The 19,141-nt window shown below is 40.0% G+C and overlaps 1 protein-coding gene across 4 annotated transcripts in view; it reads left to right on the top strand.

Annotated features, from left to right (window-relative positions):
• LOC122659947 (alpha-1,3-mannosyl-glycoprotein 2-beta-N-acetylglucosaminyltransferase) overlaps positions 1–19,141 on the top strand; it is a 32,389-nt gene continuing 13,248 nt past the window's right edge. For 3 of the 4 annotated variants that reach the window (XM_043855107.1, XM_043855109.1, XM_043855108.1), the window contains exons 1-4: positions 1–214; positions 2,200–2,250; positions 7,412–7,499; positions 9,439–9,501. In XM_043855107.1, coding sequence (XP_043711042.1) covers positions 146–214; positions 2,200–2,250; positions 7,412–7,499; positions 9,439–9,501 — 271 coding nt within the window. In that variant the 5' untranslated portion in view covers positions 1–145. Of the gene's footprint in view, positions 215–2,199; positions 2,312–7,411; positions 7,500–9,438; positions 9,502–19,141 lie in introns of those variants that run through there. The other variant, XM_043855110.1, reaches the window with a different exon arrangement.

Genomic DNA, 19,141 nt, shown 5'->3' with positions numbered 1-19,141 from the left:
TTGGTTTTGCTTTGATCCCTGTTCTTCTTCGTGTTCATTGGATTTCCACTTTCCCTTCGAAGTCAACCACCACCGTCGTCTGTTAATTTGATTTATTTGAAAAACCAAACAAAAAACCATTCCTTTGATTATGCTTTGATCCAAAATGGCAAGAAATTTTTGCGATTTTCGGTTTCTTCTCATTCCCGCTGCAGTTGTATTCATCTACATCCAGGTATGAAAACCCCTCCTTTTCTCTTATTGAAATTACTAGAATTGTAGTTCGTTCTGAATTTCTCTTCTACTCGGCTATTTGTTCACTATCTGTGTAACTAATAGCTGAGGAGTTATAATTGTGAGACAGAATCCCAACGACATAGTACAAATGGTAGAAATGTGTTACTTAATCAGGCACAGGAAGCTAACCTTTCCTACTCTTTATCTTCTTTGACCATGTCACGGAGATCATGTCTCCGGGATCTTAGCCCATTATGGTGAAACTTGAATCTTCAATTTGAGGATGCTTCGTTCCATTCTGAGTTTCTTGGTGCTTGTTGCCTGTTACTTTGCCGCTTTATTTTTTCTAGTGACACAGTGATTCTGTATTTTATTTATTTATTTTAAATATCTCTGCTAAATCAGTATAGCAGGGATAGCGATATTAATGTTATATTAGATCTGCTTTGGTCCGAGACTTGTGAGCCGAAAGGTAGGACGTAAATTATGATTGAAATCAGAAGCGCTAATTTACAGAAATTTGAGATGACTGTCTGGAGTTTATTGGTCAATGTTGTTAATAAGAACTTAGCATCCCCCCCCCCCCCTTTTTTTTTTTTCCCCCTCTTTGAACAAAAAAGGAATATGTAAACAACTAGATATTTTATGCAAATTGTGACCACTTGAACCCTAGAATTAGGGTTCAAAAGAGTAGGACTTGCAAGGGTGGAAATCCAGTGACGATAGGACAGAAGTAGAAACCAATAACAGAAATTGGAGGAACTGAAACTGAATTAAAGGAATATGTAAACAACTAGATGGATTGAAAATATTTAACAAAAACAGAATTTCTCAGAAACTGACAATGGGTTGATAGGGTTATTAAAGGAGAACTCTGTTATCTCAGAGGAGACTGGTCTGATGGGCTTGGAACTCAGGTCTGAGTAACCGTAACAACCGGGTCCTTCAGCTAGTAAAATATCTCAGATTTCTCAGCTAATTTGAGGGGTGCAATTGGAATGTTTTCAATAATTAGAAGTTTCTGATTAGTAGCTAAACTCACTCAGATGAAGTAACAATAGTTAATAGAGTATAGATTAGAAACTGAACAATAATATGAGATATGATGCAAAACAGAATCTATTGATGGAAACCAAATACTAAGAAGCCACTCTGAGAAACCAGCAATCCTAATAACAGTAGGATTCTAATGATCTGATATCAAATGCAGAATTTAAAGCCATAAACAGATTCAGGACAGAATCCGATTGTAAAATATGAAATCTGGTTTGAAATATCAGGTGTAATGAATGAGAAACAGAAGATTTCAGTAACTTGAAAGTGAAGAAACTGAACAGGAACAAAGAGTTACTAACCTGAGTTGATGGTGATTCAAAGAAGAAAAGAGGAAAGAAGGAAGGAAGGATGATATGAATCAGATTTCCCTCCTGGAACTAGGCCAACATCTCATCAGCCATTCTTAGTGTCTCACCTAGAAATACTGCATCTCACAGCAAGCCTGAATCTCACAGAGCATAACAGCATAACTCTACTTTAACTAGTTAGAATAAGTGTTCTATATGATTAAAACTCTATGCAACGTAGAAATAGGAGTTCTATTTATACAAGAGACCATCTTATCTTCTACCCATATTTTAGGCCCATTAAAGTGGCCTATTACAAAGGAAAATCCGACTAAAGGTCCAACACATATATAACCATAGTTGGCATGGCATCTAGGCGACCCAAGGCGTTGGAGAGGGTAAAAAATCAAGGCGACATCAACTAGGCGACCAAGGCGACTGGACAACTATGTTTGTATAACCCAACCCAAGGCTTATTTCCACTAAAATAAGCACACATCTGTGTTGTCTGCATCACCTGGACATAGTTTGAGTTCAACAAGTTGGTCTGTTGTCAAACTAAAATAGTTAAGTGTTAGATTGTGTGTGTTTTTTTTTCTATATTGACATTTTACTTTCATTCTTTTGTTTCTCATCCTAGATGCGCCTGTTCACAACTCAATCAGAGTATGCTGATCATCTTGCGGCTGCAGTATGTTTTTACCTCTTAGTTTCAGCTACGCATTCCTGCTTCAGTTTCTGTTTGTTTCCAGGTAAAAACCATGTAAAAGGAAAAATTTCAAGCAAAATCTTCATTTTTATACCAATTCTACCTGAAAATTTTTGTTTTACATGGTTTCTTACCTGGAAAGAAACAAAGACTCAATAGTAAATTTTCTTTTTCTAAGACGAGAAAATGTTTATTCTTTTTTCCTTTTCCACCCCAGAATTCCTATGTAATCCATTTATTTTTAATTATGTTGCGTCACTATTGCTACTAGTCTCTTGATTTTGTTATTTATTTATGTTTTAACGCTTCTCAGATGTCATGTAATTAATATTGCAAAAGGTGGGTAATGTGGAATCCTATGTTACATAAGGGTGAAATAGAGATTCCAGCAATGACCATAATCACAGGGCTTAAGAAACCAGAACTGGAGAATTTTAATATCTCTCAATAGGTGAGTCAGGTTGGGCCAGAACTCTTGTTGAGTACCCTCTTTGGTGCAAGTAACAGTCCCTCAAAGCTGGAACAAAATCCAAAGGCTGGATCAGGGATCTGACCTTGGACAGAAAATAGAAACTTGTCAAATCAGTTTTAGAAACTGAGAAATAATAGTAACTGACAGCAGAAATATAAGGCCAACAAATCCTATTTGGGAATAGCAACTCAAAAGAGAATAGTAAGTGAGAAATACAAAGTAAAGGAAATGAAATTAATAACTACTATACTAAACCAGAGTTAGAAAGTTAGGTACAGTAAGTATTATCAGGTTTAGAAACAGAGAGATTAGTAGTTAACTAAGTATAAACAGCAGTTACTATTTAGGAACAAGAACCAAGGTTAGTAACAAGGTAGACAGATCGATTGAGACAATCTTCCAGCCTACAGAACCAGAAATCGATGGGCTGGGTGTTGTCCAAACTGAACCTGAGCCTGCAACAGAAAAGGGGTCAGAAGTGAAGCATGAAAAGGGATTATGCCGCAAGATACACTAGAAGATACTTTCTATTCCAGATGGGAATCGATGGAAGCTTGAAGGTTGTCCTGCATATTGAGGGTTGATGTCTTGTATTCTGTGGACTGCCTCCGAGGGCCATTAAGTGTGCAGTGCGGCAGTGCTAGGTGGAGATGTCAACACCTGGCAGCTTGGACATTCCAACGGTCCGAACACAACAGAAGTCAATGAGCTCGGACCGTTGGATGTCCGAGCTGCCAGGTGTCGACATCTTCACCTAGCACTGCCGCACTGCCCACTTTTAGGGAATTGGAGAGGATTATTTTCTGAAACAATGTCCTACCGTATGATGGAAACCACTTTATAATCATGTATTAATTCATAAGGTGTGAACTGCGAATCTCATTGTAGACGAAGGAATCCCTTTACAAGACCTTGACAATTTGGTGCATATGAATGTTATCCCTCATAAATGTCTGTTGTTTGAAGAGGAAATGCACAATGCAGATTGCTTCTTCATCGTCATGAGTTAGTGAGATTAGTATGGACGTATATCTTATCCCCTCTTGGTGTTCATTGGGTATTATCAAGTCCCAAATAAATCGATTGCTGAGTAGGACCTGGTCCTTTTGACAAAGGGAAACGATCTCAAGATCCCTTTTGCAATTCTGATTGAGAATTTTTTTATTTTTTTTATTTTTTTATAAATATAGAATCTTGGAGCTGTTTCTGGAAGCATATGGAAGATGATGGCACAATGAGCTTGTTCTGTAATAATTTGATTTAAACAGCAGAAAAGTTGTCCTTTTTGGGGTAGGTTCATCCTTCCATTTCCCCTTCTTGGATCAAGGTAGAGAATTACTGCTGAAACTCAAAGTTGGTAGGATGTAGGAGATACAGGTTATAATAAACCAGAATAGTGGAGTAATCTGGTGCAAGGGGGAGACTGAAGTTTAATTTGGTCATATGAAGGCCTTAGAAACTAGGGAGAATAAAATCAGAGCTTTGTTGCAAGGTCTTTGGTAAAATCCTGGCCAATGTTTCTATTGGTGTTTTAATTGAGTGGAGCCATGAAGATGTTTATTATCATTTAGCATGAAAGCCAAGTCATATCTTATCAGTTGGATTTAGTCATATGCTTTGAGATGGTAGTAACTGGCTTATTCTCTTGCTAAAAGGGATATAAAAATGGTACTTTGTGCATATGGAGCATTGGTTTGTGAAAATTGTATTCGGCAAAATGTAGCCATGGAACCAAATACAAGAAGAGGAGGATGTGCCACATGTGTGTTCTGGGCCCACCAACCAACTAGTCTCCTTGGGAATCACCATTTTTCTAGAACTATATTTCTTGATTAAGGAGTATATAGTAGTACTAATACGATCTAGGAGTTTCAGCAGCCAGATCAACACACAATTCAGGGGTGTTAATGATGATAAGTAAAATGAGTTTAGGTTTATGGAGAAAGTGCCTAGGACCCTAGTTAATCTTCTCTTTTCTCTCGTCTTCTTTTTTTCTACTTACTCCCTAGTTATTGTTTACAACCCTGTAAATATTAATTTTTTGTCCGTTGGTGTTATTTTCTTCTATTTCTTAATACCCTAGCTTCACTGTCTCAATACAAAAATTTTTGTTTTACTTGGTATCTTCTTTGTTTATTTTTTTTTGGATGAATAAAAAATTTCATTACCAAGAAGAGAGAGGACTACACAAACCCCTAGTAAAGGGGAAAGAAAAACAAAAACACAAATACACAAACAGCTCAAACCTCAAACAGGGGGGGTAGAGGGCTGGAGAGAGGAGAGGGGAAGGCCCCAGGATACAACAATATGCCTGTTCCTTGGGGTGTCAGAACAAGAAAATTGGACATCAGAGAGCTTTGCTTTGATATAAAAGAAATGGAGTCCCAAATCTGACGAAGAGGCTAGGAGTTGGAGGTCCATTTCCTGATATTGCGCTCCATCCAGATGTGATTTATGATTGCGCAAAAGGTGAAATTTCCCATTGTGTCACAGATTGAAGATCCAACAAAAGCCATATCAACCCAAATCCACTCTCTTGCAAAAGAAAGAATTCTCCGCCGATGGGGCCAGCATTCGGTAAGGATGCCTTGCCAGATGGAACGGGAGACTGGACAGTCAAAGAAAAGATGGTTGGTGTCTTCCACAACGTTCCAACAAAGGCAGCACTGAAGGGAGACCTGGATGTGCCGATGACGAAGGAAGGACTGCGTAGGAAGGCAATTAGAGAAGGCTCGTCAAGTTGTTAAACAATGTCTAGGAATGTGATGCTTGAACCAAAGAAGCTTCCTCCAAGGAGCCAAAGGACCTCTAGTTCGAATGAGATCCCAAGTAGCTTTCAAGCTGGGTAGACCGGAGCTAGTAGGGCCCAAATAACTCAGTCATCCCTCCTAGTGGGTCTTATAGGAATAGACGATAGAGCGATCCACACAGATTTTAGCACTGGGTGGGAGTATGGAGGGAATCCCAATCATTCTCGGTAATGATATCCGCTACCAAGGATTGCCTGTTTAAACCACAATTATAGATGGCTCTAGGAGAGACTGAGTGCAGAAGAATTCCCATTGGGTGCCAGTGGTCCAGCTAGAGGTAAGTAGAGCTGCCATTACTAATCTGGTAGCGAATGGCTTCGAGGGCTAAAGGTCTAAGAGTCAGGATCTTGCACCAGATCTCTTTGTTGATTTCTTAATATATCTAAATTCGAGTTTCTTTTATCCCTTTCCCCAATCATAGAAAACCTTTACTACTTCCTACCTCATATTCTGTGTAAAGTGTAAACTGAAGACTATTGATTTAGAACTGGCTGGGAATGTTAAGAGAATCTCGGGGGTTGGGCTGATTGAAGAGGAAGCTGGGCTAGATTAAGTAATGGAAAGGGGGATTGTGGGTGTTTTTAAAGGTAATGCCTAATTAATTGGGAGAAACGGAATTAATTAATCGCTTGAACAGAAAAGGATGGATTTAGGGAATGGTTTTTAAATGGTGTAATAGCTGAACCTTACAGTGTGGTTGATGCATTTTGGTTTGACTATCAGATTTAGAAGATCTTCATCTGCAGGAATAAAATATTAGATCTTTGAAGCAAGAAAGAGCTTGAACAATGGCATTTATCTCCCAAGAGAGTAAACAAAAAATTCTTTGTTCAGAATACTATCCATCTCGTTCAAGCAAAATGCTTGGCTACATATTTCCTCTTTTCCTTCATTTCACTCTTCAATCTTGCATAGTTTGGACTCTAGAAGTTCCTTTGTTTCCTAATCAACTGATTCTCTAAGTTTAGAAGATTCTAGTAAGATTCTTAAACTAGACAAAGTCCTATATCAAAAATAATTCTACTACCAAATTCAACTTCTAATTATATATATCTTGCCACAATTTTAGCTACTTTTTGGGAATCCATATGAACTAAGATCACTAATGATTTGGTGCTGGACCAGATCACATGTATTTATGGAACTCCCAGCTCTGATTTGGGTCCCACATGATCTATGTAAGGTGTTTTTGAGGTGGAGCAGACTTGCAAAATTTCGCCTGAGTGTGGCATAACAACAACAAACTCAGCCTTATCCCAACTAAATGGGGTTGGCTACCTGGATCCTTTTCAAAACAAAGTAGGGAAAATTGAGGTCCTCACAAAGGAACACGAAAGTAAGGGGAATGAAGAGTAAAAATGCAGCAGTGAGATAAGAAAAGTGAAAAATGGAAAATGAAAGCAAGAGGAAAGAGGATAGCCCAGAAAATCAGGAAAATCTCAGCTACATGTTGTTGACAACATGGATCCTTGCCCTCCAATAGGCTCTACTTTAATTTAAATTCTCATGCCCTTGAAATGTGTCTGAGCTAAAACCGACATTAGTGAATCATCGTTATTGATATTCTGATTACATTTGTGTCTTTTTGAATGTTCATCATCCCTGCCCCTCCCCCATAAATTTTTATTTTCTTGCTCTCTTTTGATTTAATGGTCATTGTAAAACTTATGCCCTGTAGGAATTTTGAAATTCAGCATGCTATGCAGTTTGCATAATCACTTTTTCCTCTTTCTCTTTACATTGACAATGCTTGCATTTCTGTTATCTTATTGCAAACTTACTGTGAAGAGCATGTCCTACATGCTGTTGTAAGTTTATGGTTACTTACACAATGACACTTGGGTTCATTGAATTTTAACAGGTGGAAGCTGAGAACCATTGCACAAGTCAAATGCGGTTACTTATTGACCAGATAAGCATGCAACAAGGACGAATAGTGGCACTTGAAGGTACGGTCTGTAGCCATGCTTTCTTATGATCTTTAATGGTTGTTATTTCACACTTTTGTTTAATGGTAGGTGTCACTGAAAGCATAGTTCAAAAACTCATTTCGTGACTTTTCGTCTCGGTCGAAATCTCGAATGTTTCGATATTTCGGTCGAGTCGAAACAAAACGCAAGTTTGAATTGAAAAAATGCAATATTTCGAAAATTTCGGTCATCTCGTTTCGGAAATTTCGGTTACTTCGGCATCTTACACCCACAAATGGCCAAGCAAGACTCATAGAAAAAATACCATATTTCGATAATGGTAGGTGTCACTGAAAGCATAGTTCAAAAACTCATTTCGTCTCGGTCGAAATCTCAAATGTTTTGAGTATTTCGGTCGAGTCGAAACGAAACGCAAGTTTGAATTGAAAAAATGCAATATTTCAAAATTTTTGGTCATCTCGTTTCAGAAATTTTGGTTATTTCGGCATTTTACACCCACAAATGGCCAAGCAAGACTTATAGAAAAAATACCATATTTCGATGAAATTTCAGTCAGACCGAAACACCGAACCGAAACGAGATTTTAAACCTTAACTGAAAGTCAGGTTAGGAACAGATTGTAGTTCATGAGATTATGAGGTAAAACATAAGGAGGGTTAAGGACACACGACCTTCAATCTATAGTTGTCCCATAGACACTCAGATGGATCATAGTTGTCACGGCGTCTAGGTGACCCAAGACGCTGGAGAGGGGCCAAAATCAAGGCAACACCAATCACGCGACCTAGGCGTCCAAGGCGCCCAAGGCACCTGGACGCCTTGGCAACTATGGTTACCAGTATTGAGTGTGTGTCTTTAGAAGTTGTGTCCATCTCAACTGGACAACTTTGACTGTATTAACATGTGTCCAGCAATTGGATATGGATGGTTGGATACATTTTACCTCAAGTGAAAACTGTATAATAGTGGACAACTATTTATCACTGCAATTGTTGTCATTAATATTCGTAATATTGCTGCTGCTATTATCATCATTAGTGTTGTTATTGTTGCTATTAGTAGTAGTAGACTGTAACTGTTGTCCTTACCTTTTTTTTTTATGGAAGAAAAAGTATAGCTGCATCCTAGGAATGTGGAATAGAGTTAGGGATTGGGATCAGATTTTCTGTATCGTTTGAGTTGACTTGGAATCGAAAATGGCCTATTTGATCCCAGAGTCCAAACCCTAAATCCGTGGATGTATCAAGGAAGTTTCTGGCTTCATACTATTTCACAGAATCTCTCACTAGTGTGTTTACTGGATGTTAGGCTTTGAATGTTATCTTGTTGGTCTGGTTGCAGACCTACTTGGACTTTAGATGTTTCTGGTTTGTTTTGGTTTTGGCCTACTATGGTCTTGTAGGTTTTTGTTTTCTCATGATCTTGGCTGCTGGCTTTTTCTATTGTCCTGCAGTGGACTCTTACGAATAAACTTTCTTTATTGGCAATAAAACTGCAGTTATTCTTTTTCTAAAAAGAAAGAAAAAGTGAAGTTTCCAAGTAATTTCAGTCTGTATTATTTGCTATTCCTTGGAAGGCCTCGTTACTGTAGAGTGTAGGCTCACCTCCATCTTGGACTCATTAGTTTCTCAAGCAATAACTCCTGCTAATTGGATAAAAGGATTTCTTTGGCAATCTGGTTTGGTTGTCTCATGTTATTTTTTATTTAATAAATCTTATTTGCATAATCCATTATCAGGTGGCAGAAAATATGCTATTGTATTGGTTTGGAATTTCATGTGGAGTTATTCCTACATGGTTGATGAAATAGATTTTTATCTACAATATGTTGTTTACTTCTAGTGGTGATGGCTGATGATGGATGATAGTGGTATTGTGGCCCTATTTTCCTTTTCCTCCTCTTTCAAAGCAAAAACGTAATTTTATTGCTCTAACAATACCATAACTTCAATTGCAGAAGAAAAGAAACGCCTGGACGAAGAGTGTGGGCAATTGAGGACTCTTGTGCAAGATCTTGAAAGTATGTTTTTTATCCATATGATTGTGTCCTTTCCTTATTTTAATGTATGCGCATGAATATGTAATCTCATATAGTCGTATGTTTGTCTAGGAAACTCCATCTTTTAAATGATTCTATTTTTAAACACTTAGGGGCTGTATGGCAACGATTCTGTTCCAAATTTGTATTTTTGAGGCAGAAATATTTTTTTTTCTATTTCTGTTAATTTGAAATACTTCTGAGCCTCCAAAGGCTGCATAGTAAACCATGAAAAAAAAAAATACACCCGTAACAAAAAAAAGAAAAAAGAAACATGTATGTGATGCACTTAACAGAAATATTTCTTATGTTCATACTAAATTACATAAATGCCATTATATATAAATGTTGATTACCTATATATTTGGGAATTTAACCACATAACCAAGTTTGTTCAAATTTACAACTGGCCACATGTCCATACTTAATAATAAAAAAAATTACTAAATCAAATCCATAATTCATTGTTCTAATAATGAGCATAGTCATATTTTTCAGTCTGGAAAAATATCCAAAAACTTATTACAACCCTTTACTGATGTAAAAATAGGTAAACTACAGCTACGGATAGGATCAAAAGCCATATCAAAATGACTGTGGTAATATCAAAAACGAAATAATGGGGCCAGTTACCCCTCAGTGATTGATAAAGAACAGTTTGTTTGAAAGAACTATCACAAACTCCATGATATTCATCTGGCTTGTAGTTTGAAACCCACATAATAGATTTTTTATGATCCTCATTTGCCGGGCATTTATAATACCATCGGCCATAGTTATGATCAGAATGTGCCATCTTCAAGACCATATGGTCTTGAACACATGCACACATAGGTCCTTCCTTTGACATTGTACTGCAAAATTTATAAAGTTAGAGAATTCTTCCATCTCAAAATGCCTACCCAATTGTTCATTAACATCAAACCTGGCAATCAAACTAAATATCAAATTCACAGTTTCTTAAATTTAAGTATCAAATACCATCCAAAAGTACCTTTAAAAAAATATTGTTCATCCACATCATGGTTAAACCAAACTTCATCAAAAAGTACCCAATAAATTCCATATTGTATAACATCAAAGTCATAGTTAAAATCAAGCTTGTATTTCATCCATCCCATATTTCCCTGCCAATTGGTTGGCAATCTTCTTCCTATGGACCTCCGTCTCTCTAGCCCTAACATGTTGGCTGCTTCTAGGAGGTTTGACATCTACCTGCTCATCATCACTCAATCCTTCATCATGTTGTTGTTTCACAGTTGTCCTTACTTGCCTACCACTGCCTCTGTAATCTTGCAGATGTTAACTTTCCCCCTTAAATGGTGTTAAAAAACCTGTAGTAGATGGAAACCCGGAGTCAACCACGTAATACTTGCCTAACAAACAAATTTTTTTTTTGGTGGAAAAAAAAGAAAATTTATAAACTATCAGGAAGGCACATTGGTCCAATAGTCCAGACTACAAGGGATATAGGGGGCATTAGCAAGAAAAAATCTAAACCAGTTAAGCAGAGAAGGATTGGTAAAATGTTTAAAGGAGACATCTGTAGTACGATCTAGAATCTTCAAAAAATAAGTTAGGACTTCTAAAGGCCATGGAGATAGGGATGGAGTTGGAAGAAGTCTAGGTAGCACCTCATTAGAGCACCAAACTTCTTTCAGCTTCAAACCTCTCAAGGTAGCAAAATCTAACCCGTTCAGGATTCCAGTCAACTCTGGTTCCAAAATATGACTGTTTTTACTTCGGCCGGCTGTCAAGAAAAGGAGTTTGCCATCTATCAAAAAACCAAAAGCCCATCCAAATTTACCTATATCTCTGGAATCAAACCTTGCGCATAACAAAACAGGAAAGTCTAATATAGGTAAATCAAACCTAGGAATGGGAAAAACGTTAGAAATAGTCAAATTAGAGGATAATAAGACATCCACTTTATTGAGGGGGGGTGGTAATATTCAAATCCAATAACCACTGGTCAATTCTCTGCAGCACCTAGCCAGGGTTAGGTTTGACAGAATTAAACACACAATTGTTTCTAACATCTCAAATAAAATAGCAAGTAATAATAAAAACAAAAAAAAAACCAAATGAGGGAAGGCTTGTCAAGCTGTTGGCCTAGCAAGGCAGAGATGCAAAAATGTCTGATAAATGGGAATGATATGTATTCAGTCCTCAGACCCAAAGGACCAGCTACCCAGATGTGCTTAACCCAGTCACAAGAGAGGAAGATATGCCAGAGGGTCTCACTACAAGTGCCACAGAGAACACAAATGGGGTCGATCTGAGTCCATTTCGAAATAGAATCCTTAACCGGAATCCCTGCATTTAATACACGCCAGAAGAAAAATTTAAGCTTAGGATGCAGTTTGAGTTTCCAAAAAAATTTCCACCATGCGATAGTAGAGAAATCAGTTAAAGAATTGCTTGAAAGAAAAGAAGCCGCTAGTTTTGTTTTAAAGCAGCCATCCTTAGCCAGAGTGCACCACCAAGAGTCCTGAGAATTAGAGCAAGAGATGTTGAGAATCTTGGTCATTAGGGATGGGACTGTATCCCTGATAAGTTTCTCCTTCCAACGATTATTGGATATGAACAGGTTAACCTTCTCGGGGTAAACCCTTTGAGAGGAGTCTGGGTTAATTGTGAAAGCCGGGATTGAGGGGACCCATGGGTCAGTCCAAAAATAAGTGTCCCTGCCATTACCAATCCTTCTAAAACAGAAGGATCGAAGGGGGCTGTTAAGTGGATCTGAATTAGAACTCTATGCTTGGATGATTAATTCATCCCAATCACATTCTTATTTATAAGAATAATAGAATAGTAAAATATGTACATGAGCAATGTGGGACTAAACCACATAATACAAAACTAATAAAATAACAAAGAAAAGGTCCGGAATACCCCCACGGTATTCTGGCCATATATCTAACACTCCCCTCAAGTTGGAGCATATATATCATGCATGCCCAACTTGACTAAGATAGGATGAAACACTGCACTCGTCCCTTAGTGAACACATCACCACTTGATCGGAGACTTCACAAAAGGAACACAAATGAGGCCGGCCTCAAGCTTCTCCTTGATGAAATGTCGGTCAACCTCCACGTGTTTAGTACGATCATCTGACGGGGTTATGAGCAATGCTAATGGTCGCTTTATTGTCACAATAAAGCATCATGGGAAGATGGATAGCAACACCGATATCCTGTAATAATCCTCTAAGCCACGAAGTTCACAAATTCCTCGGGCCATCGCACGAAACTCGGCTTCAAAGACTGACCTGGCCACAACATTTCGCTTCTTGCTACGCCATGTGATAAGGTTCCCACCAACAAAGGAACAAGAACTAGAGATAGATTTCTGTCGGAGAACCAGCCCAATCGGCATCGATAGGCTTCAATCTTAAGGTGACCCGTGGGAGATAGAAGGATTCTCTTTCCGGAGCGGACTTCAAATACCTCAAAATACGACGGATCGCATCCATATGAGAGGAATAGGGATCATGCATGAACGGCTCACCAAACTCACAAAGAATCGCAATGTCATGTCGTGTGTGAGAAAGGTAAATTAACTGCCCACTAACCGATAAATACCCTTGTCAACAGGCTCACCCTCTTTCTCCCTAAGTTTTGTAGTAGCTTCCATAGGAGTATCCAAGGATGACGACCTAGCAGCCCTGTCGGTCAATAGATCAAGGACATATTTTCTTTGAGAAAGAAAGATGCCCTTTGAAGAGCGAGCAACTTCTATCCCTAGAAAATATTTCGAGAGGACCAAGATCTTTGACCTCAAACTCATGGCCAAGGAGGAGCTTCAAATCCTCGATAGCATCACCATCATTACCAACCACAATATCATCCACATAGACTATGAGAAGAGTTACCTTGTCACCAACTCGTCGATAAACAAAGTGTGATCAGCATTACTCGCCTATAACCCGCTGAAATCATAGCCTTGTGAAATCGCCAAACCATGCCCTAGGTGATGTTTCAGCCCATAAAGTGCACGCTTGATCTGAGACCTTGCCCTTGGTCCTGTCATCGAGAGAAGCTGGTGGAATGTCCATATATACCTCCTCCTCAAGCTCCCCATGGAGGAAGGCATTCTTGACATCTAACGTTGAAGATCCCACCCAAGATTTATAGCACAAGATAATAGCACCGGACGGTGTTGAGCTACGCCACGCGGTGCAAAGGTCTCCGATAGTCAACTCCATAAGTTTGAGTGAACCCCTTTGCAACCAGGCGTGCCTTATATCGATCCACGAACCATGACCTTCGTTTGACCACGAAGACCCATCTACATCCAACTGGTTTCTTTCCGGAGGAAGAGTCACAAGCTCCCATGTATTATTTTTATGTAGTGCTCTCATTTCTTCCAACATTGCTTGCCTTCCACTTTCCATCGTAGATGCTTCCCGCCAAGTTTTAGGAATCAAACAGAAGAAAGAGAAGATACAAAAGCACGAAAAGATGGAGAAAGAGAGCTATAAGAAACAACACGAGATATGGGATGTAAAGTCTAGTCCTAGTACCTTTGCGGTGAGCAATAGGTAGGTCGGAAGAAGAGGGATTACCGGAGATGGAGGATCCGGATCCGGAGCCGGCAATTGGATGGGTATTGGTGCTAAAGTGGATTGCAACGCCCTCTGTTGGTTCGCCCCTCGTGTAGGTGAGTATGTTGGAATTGTCAATTCTCTTCGAAATTCACCAATAGTTCTCCGGGTGGATCGGCTCCCCTGAATAGGAACATTAACAACACTATTTTCTATGGTCTCCCCACTAAAGGATTCCCATTAGGTGAGGGAGGAACAGCGGGAGGAGGTTGGACATCGATCAAAGGAGGTGGCAGCGATTAAAGGAGGCTGGGCAGCGGCTTAAAGGAGGCTGGGCAGCGGCCGTGGGTGCCGTCAAAGGAGGCTGGACAGCGAGCGGAGGAACCTCTAGTGGAGGAATCTCAAAGGGCACATCTTCACTAGAACTCTCCCCTGAAGAGGTGGTGAAGAATAATAAGAAAGGGTCTCATGGAAAACAACATCCATACTTACCAAGGTATGACGGGAAGGGGGATGGTAACACTTATAACCTTTCTGGGTTGAAGAATAACCCAAGAAAATACAACGGAGCCCACGAGGCTCAAGCTTGCCTGGAGATCTGGTATCCTTAGCATAACACACACACCCAAATACTTTGGGAGGGACAATAAAGGAGGAATGGCCCAAGAAAAAGATCGGAGGGGGTGCGGGAATTAAGAACCCAAGAAGGGAGCCTATTGATGAGATAGGCGGAGAACCGCATCCCATCCCAATATTGAGAAGGAACATTCCTCCCAAACATCAAAGCCCGGCCATTTCCAACAAATGGCGGTTTTTCTTTCGCCACACCATTCAAGCAGGGTATCAACACAACTAGTTTGGTGAATAATGCCATGATCAGCCAAATATTTTTGAAATTGTGATTCATAGAACTCGGTTCCATTATCACTTCTCAATATTTGGAGAGTAGCCGGAACCGAGTTTGAATCATCTTATGAAAATCTGAAAACATGAGAAAACCTGATTTTAGTGTGCAAAAGATATACCCAAGTGTTCCGAGAATGACAATCAATAAAAGAGACAAACCAGGCGATGACCGAGAAATAGAGGGCTTCGACTAGGGCCCCAAACATCGAATGGACCAAATTAAAACAAGAAGAACTCCTTTTATTTGAAATAGGATAATTTGAACGTGTCTGTTTGGCGAACACAAGCCTCACAAAAAAGTCATCCTTAGTATGTAGGGTGACCAAACTAGGAAATAAATGAGCTAAAATTCCGAAAGGGGGTGACCTAACCGAGAGTGCCATGGTAAAGTTCGAAGAGACCAAGGAGTTCGATGCGCGGAGAAAGGCAATGGTGGTGGAGAGAAGCGACCGTCATCAAGCGTGTACAAGCCACCATGCACTTTACCCAATCCAATCGTCTTCCCAGAGGCGATCCTCGAAACACACAATGAGATGGAAAAAAAGTGACTTTGCAGTTAAGATCACGAAAATACTACTAATGGAAAGAAGGTTAGTAGTAAAATTAGGAATATGTAAAACAAAGACAAGGGAAGAGAGGAAGTGCGATTGATGAGTCCTTTTCCGGATATTGAAGAAAGGACCCATCGGCCACTTTGACCTTATCTTTCCCGGAAGTGGGAGAATATCTCGTGAAGCAGACTAGAGGAACCGGTCATATGATCTGTAGCTCCGAATCCATGATCCAAGGATGGGAAGCCATAGAAGCACAATGACCTACAAATGGAATACCCGACCGGGCAAAGTGTGAACCCGAAGGAGCCGAGGAATTGGCGAGGCGATGTAGTAGAGGCAGCAGCCGGAAGTCCCGAGCATACGTAGGAGGGCCTGTAGATCATCCTGGGATAGACCAGGTCGATGAGGGAGTTGCGATGCCGATCCCCGATGGGCCTTGGTCTTTGTCTTTATCTTTGTCTTGGCAGCCCTTTTAGCTTCAAAGTCAGCCGGTTTCCCATGAAGTTTCAAGACTTCTCCTTGGTGTGGTAAGGTTTGTGATAGTACTCACAAACAACGAGACCCGTAGTAGAATCACCAAGAGAAGCAATGCCATTAGGTGCAGGGAGTGGCGGGGCAGCAGCTGGAGAGCTGATCTCGTCGATAGGAGGGTGCAACATGGCAGCCCTACGGTTTTCTTCGAGAGGAGACTAGGGCATATGACTGCTCAAGTGTGGGAAAAGGCTTGTGACCCAACACTTGAACCGAATCTGATCATACTCCACATTTAATCCTCGCCAAGAAATCATAAACCCTGATCTTGTCCATGTGTTGCTTATAAGAAGTAATATCCGCAATCGTACTTGGGTGAAAATCGAGAAAATGGTCCAATTGCTTGCCAAAGGCTGCGCAAGGTAGCATAGTATTTGGAGACTGTCAATTCTCCCCGAGTAGTGTGAAGGACCTTCTTCCCGATTTCATATACACGGCATCATTGCCAAGCTGTCCATAAGTGCTCCTGCAAGCAGCCCAAATTTCGAGGTGTATCAAGGAGAAGAAAATTGTGTTGTAGATCTGTAACCATAGAACCAATCAAGTAGGACATAAAAACTCCATTGTTGGCAAGCCACTTGTCTTAAGCAGCCCCAACCTCGGTAGGCATAGCAATGGATCCCCTAATATGACCGTAAGGCCACGGCCAAGCAATGGCAAAGGAGGCGACCTAGACCAAAGTAAGGCCACGGCCAGCAATGGCAAAGGAGGCAGACCTAGACCAAAGTAGGTAATTGGTGCCATCCAACTTGATTGGATTTGGAGAGAAAGTATGATACTCGGTTTGCTGTTTCCATCACCAACATAAGTAGCGATCGAATCCACGAGTCACCCATGGAGACAAGTGAAGAATCCCAAATCGGAGAAGAGGGCTGTTGTGAAGAGAAAACCAAGAACACCTCCAAGTTAAGGGCTGAAACAAGGATGAAAGCCCTCTAATAATGAAGGAATAAGTGTCTCCAAGAATCAGCAACAAGAGCTGAAGAAAACCTTGAGATCGATATTTTCGGGGTTTTGAAAAAAACCCTGAAATTGCTGAAATCGATAAGATGATGTGAGGCCTGAAAAATGACTGTATGAGGCTGAAATTGCAGTCGAAGGACACTTGAACAGATGTGAAGCACTCCTCAAAAAATCAGAATTAACGATAAGTGGAACCCCAAGATCGACAATTGTCGTGGTTTTGAAAAAACCTCGAAAGTGTGAAGAGATATCGATCTTGAGGGCTGGAACTTGATGTAGCTTGATGTAGGTGCTGGAATACTGATCTGCCGCAGGTCCGAAGCTCCAATATAGTGAACAAAATCCTTGTAATATAGTGTGAATCTGTCCAATGAAGGCTGAAGTCTTCAATGTTCGCAGCAAAGGAGGGCAGCACCTTATCGATCAATTCTTCATATCATGAAGTGAGGTAACAAGGAGGGCAGCAGCTGGATCAATAGATCACCTCATCAGTGCTGCCCTATGGGACAAAGAAGAACAATGCAAAACGAGAGGAAAGAAGAGGAGAGAAGAGAACAGAAGAGAGATCGAGAATTAGAGAAGGGGAGGGAATCGTGGATGGTTCTAATTCATAACCTGTTCTGATACCATGTTAAGTGGATCTGAATTAGAACTCTATGCTTGGATGATTAATTCATCCCAAGCACATTCTTATTTATAAGAATAATAGAATAGTAAAATATTTACATGAGCAATGTGGGACTAAACCACATAATACAAAACTAATAAAATAACAAAGAAAAGGTCCAGAATACCCCCCACGGTATTCTGGCCATATATCTAACATGGGCTAATGATCTTAGAGATACTGTTCCAGCACCAAGACCCTTTTTTCAATTTGGTAGAAGGGTCAAAGAGAGAAGTATCAGGGAAATACTTAGCTTTCAAAACCTTAGCCCAAACAGAATGATTCTCAGTTAACAATCTCCATCCCAGCTTGAGAAGAAGGGCCTGGTTTTGGGTTCTAGCCGGGCGAAATCCCAAACCCCCCATATAAGTAGGGGTACACAAGGTTTTCCAAGACATAAGAGAATTTTTCCTATTCATATCATTCCCACCACACCAAAATTTATAGCTGACAGAATCAATTTGCTTGCAGATAATTTTAGGAAAATAGAAACAACTCATAAGATAAGTAGGTAAAGAACTTAACACAGATTTGATAAGAACACTACGTCCTGCAAAAGAGAGATGGTTAGATTTCCAGGAGGAGAGCCTGGAGTTGATTCTGTGCACCAGAGTGGTCAATTGTTTAACCTTAGATCTGTGAGTAAAAAGTTTGGTCCCTAAATAAGTGGATTCATGCTTCATCCCATGGATACCCAAGACCTTACACAATCGAGCTTTCTCAGCCTTAGAAACATTGCTGCTAAAATGCATGCCACTCTTAGTGAAATTAATTTCCTGGCCCGACAGGTCAGAAAAGAGATCCAAAATAGCCTTAACAGTCAGCAAATCTGCAGATGTAGCTCTGCAAAATATAAATACATCGTCAGCAAACAGTAGATGAGTAATCTTAGGAGCCCCCCTAGCCACTTGGATACCCCGGAAGAGGTTGAGGTCCCTATATGCAGCAATCAGTCGAGAGAGGACCTCCATTCCAGTAATGAACAAGTATGGACTCAAGGGGCATCCTTGCCGGATACCTCTCGATCCCTTGAAAAGACCAAAAGGGGACCCTTCAAGCTTCACAGAGAAGGATGTGGATGAAAGAAGCTGCAATAAAAAATCACACCACTGCTGCCCAAAACCAAGGAATTTAAAGATGGCAATAATAAAAGACCATTCCATTTGGTCATAAGCCTTTGACATATCAATTTTAATGGCAACCCACCCCTCCTTCCCTTTTTTATGGTTAAGGTAATGAAAAATTTCGTGGGAAATGATGATATTGTCCGATATTTGTCGTCCCTTGACAAAGGCACCTTGGAAAGGGGAGATAAAGGAAGGGAGGAAGGTTTTCAGTCTATTGGCAATAATCTTAGCAATGATTTTGTAGATAACAGTGCAAAGACTAATAGGCCTGAATTCACTAACGGTACAGGCAGAATCAGTCTTAGGGATAAGACATAGAAGGGTA

This window comes from Telopea speciosissima, chromosome 4 (genome assembly GCF_018873765.1).
Source record: "Telopea speciosissima isolate NSW1024214 ecotype Mountain lineage chromosome 4, Tspe_v1, whole genome shotgun sequence".
Classification (NCBI taxonomy): domain Eukaryota; kingdom Viridiplantae; phylum Streptophyta; class Magnoliopsida; order Proteales; family Proteaceae; genus Telopea; species Telopea speciosissima.
Note: the sequence above shows the minus strand (reverse complement) of the source record. Positions and strands in the feature narration are given on the sequence as shown.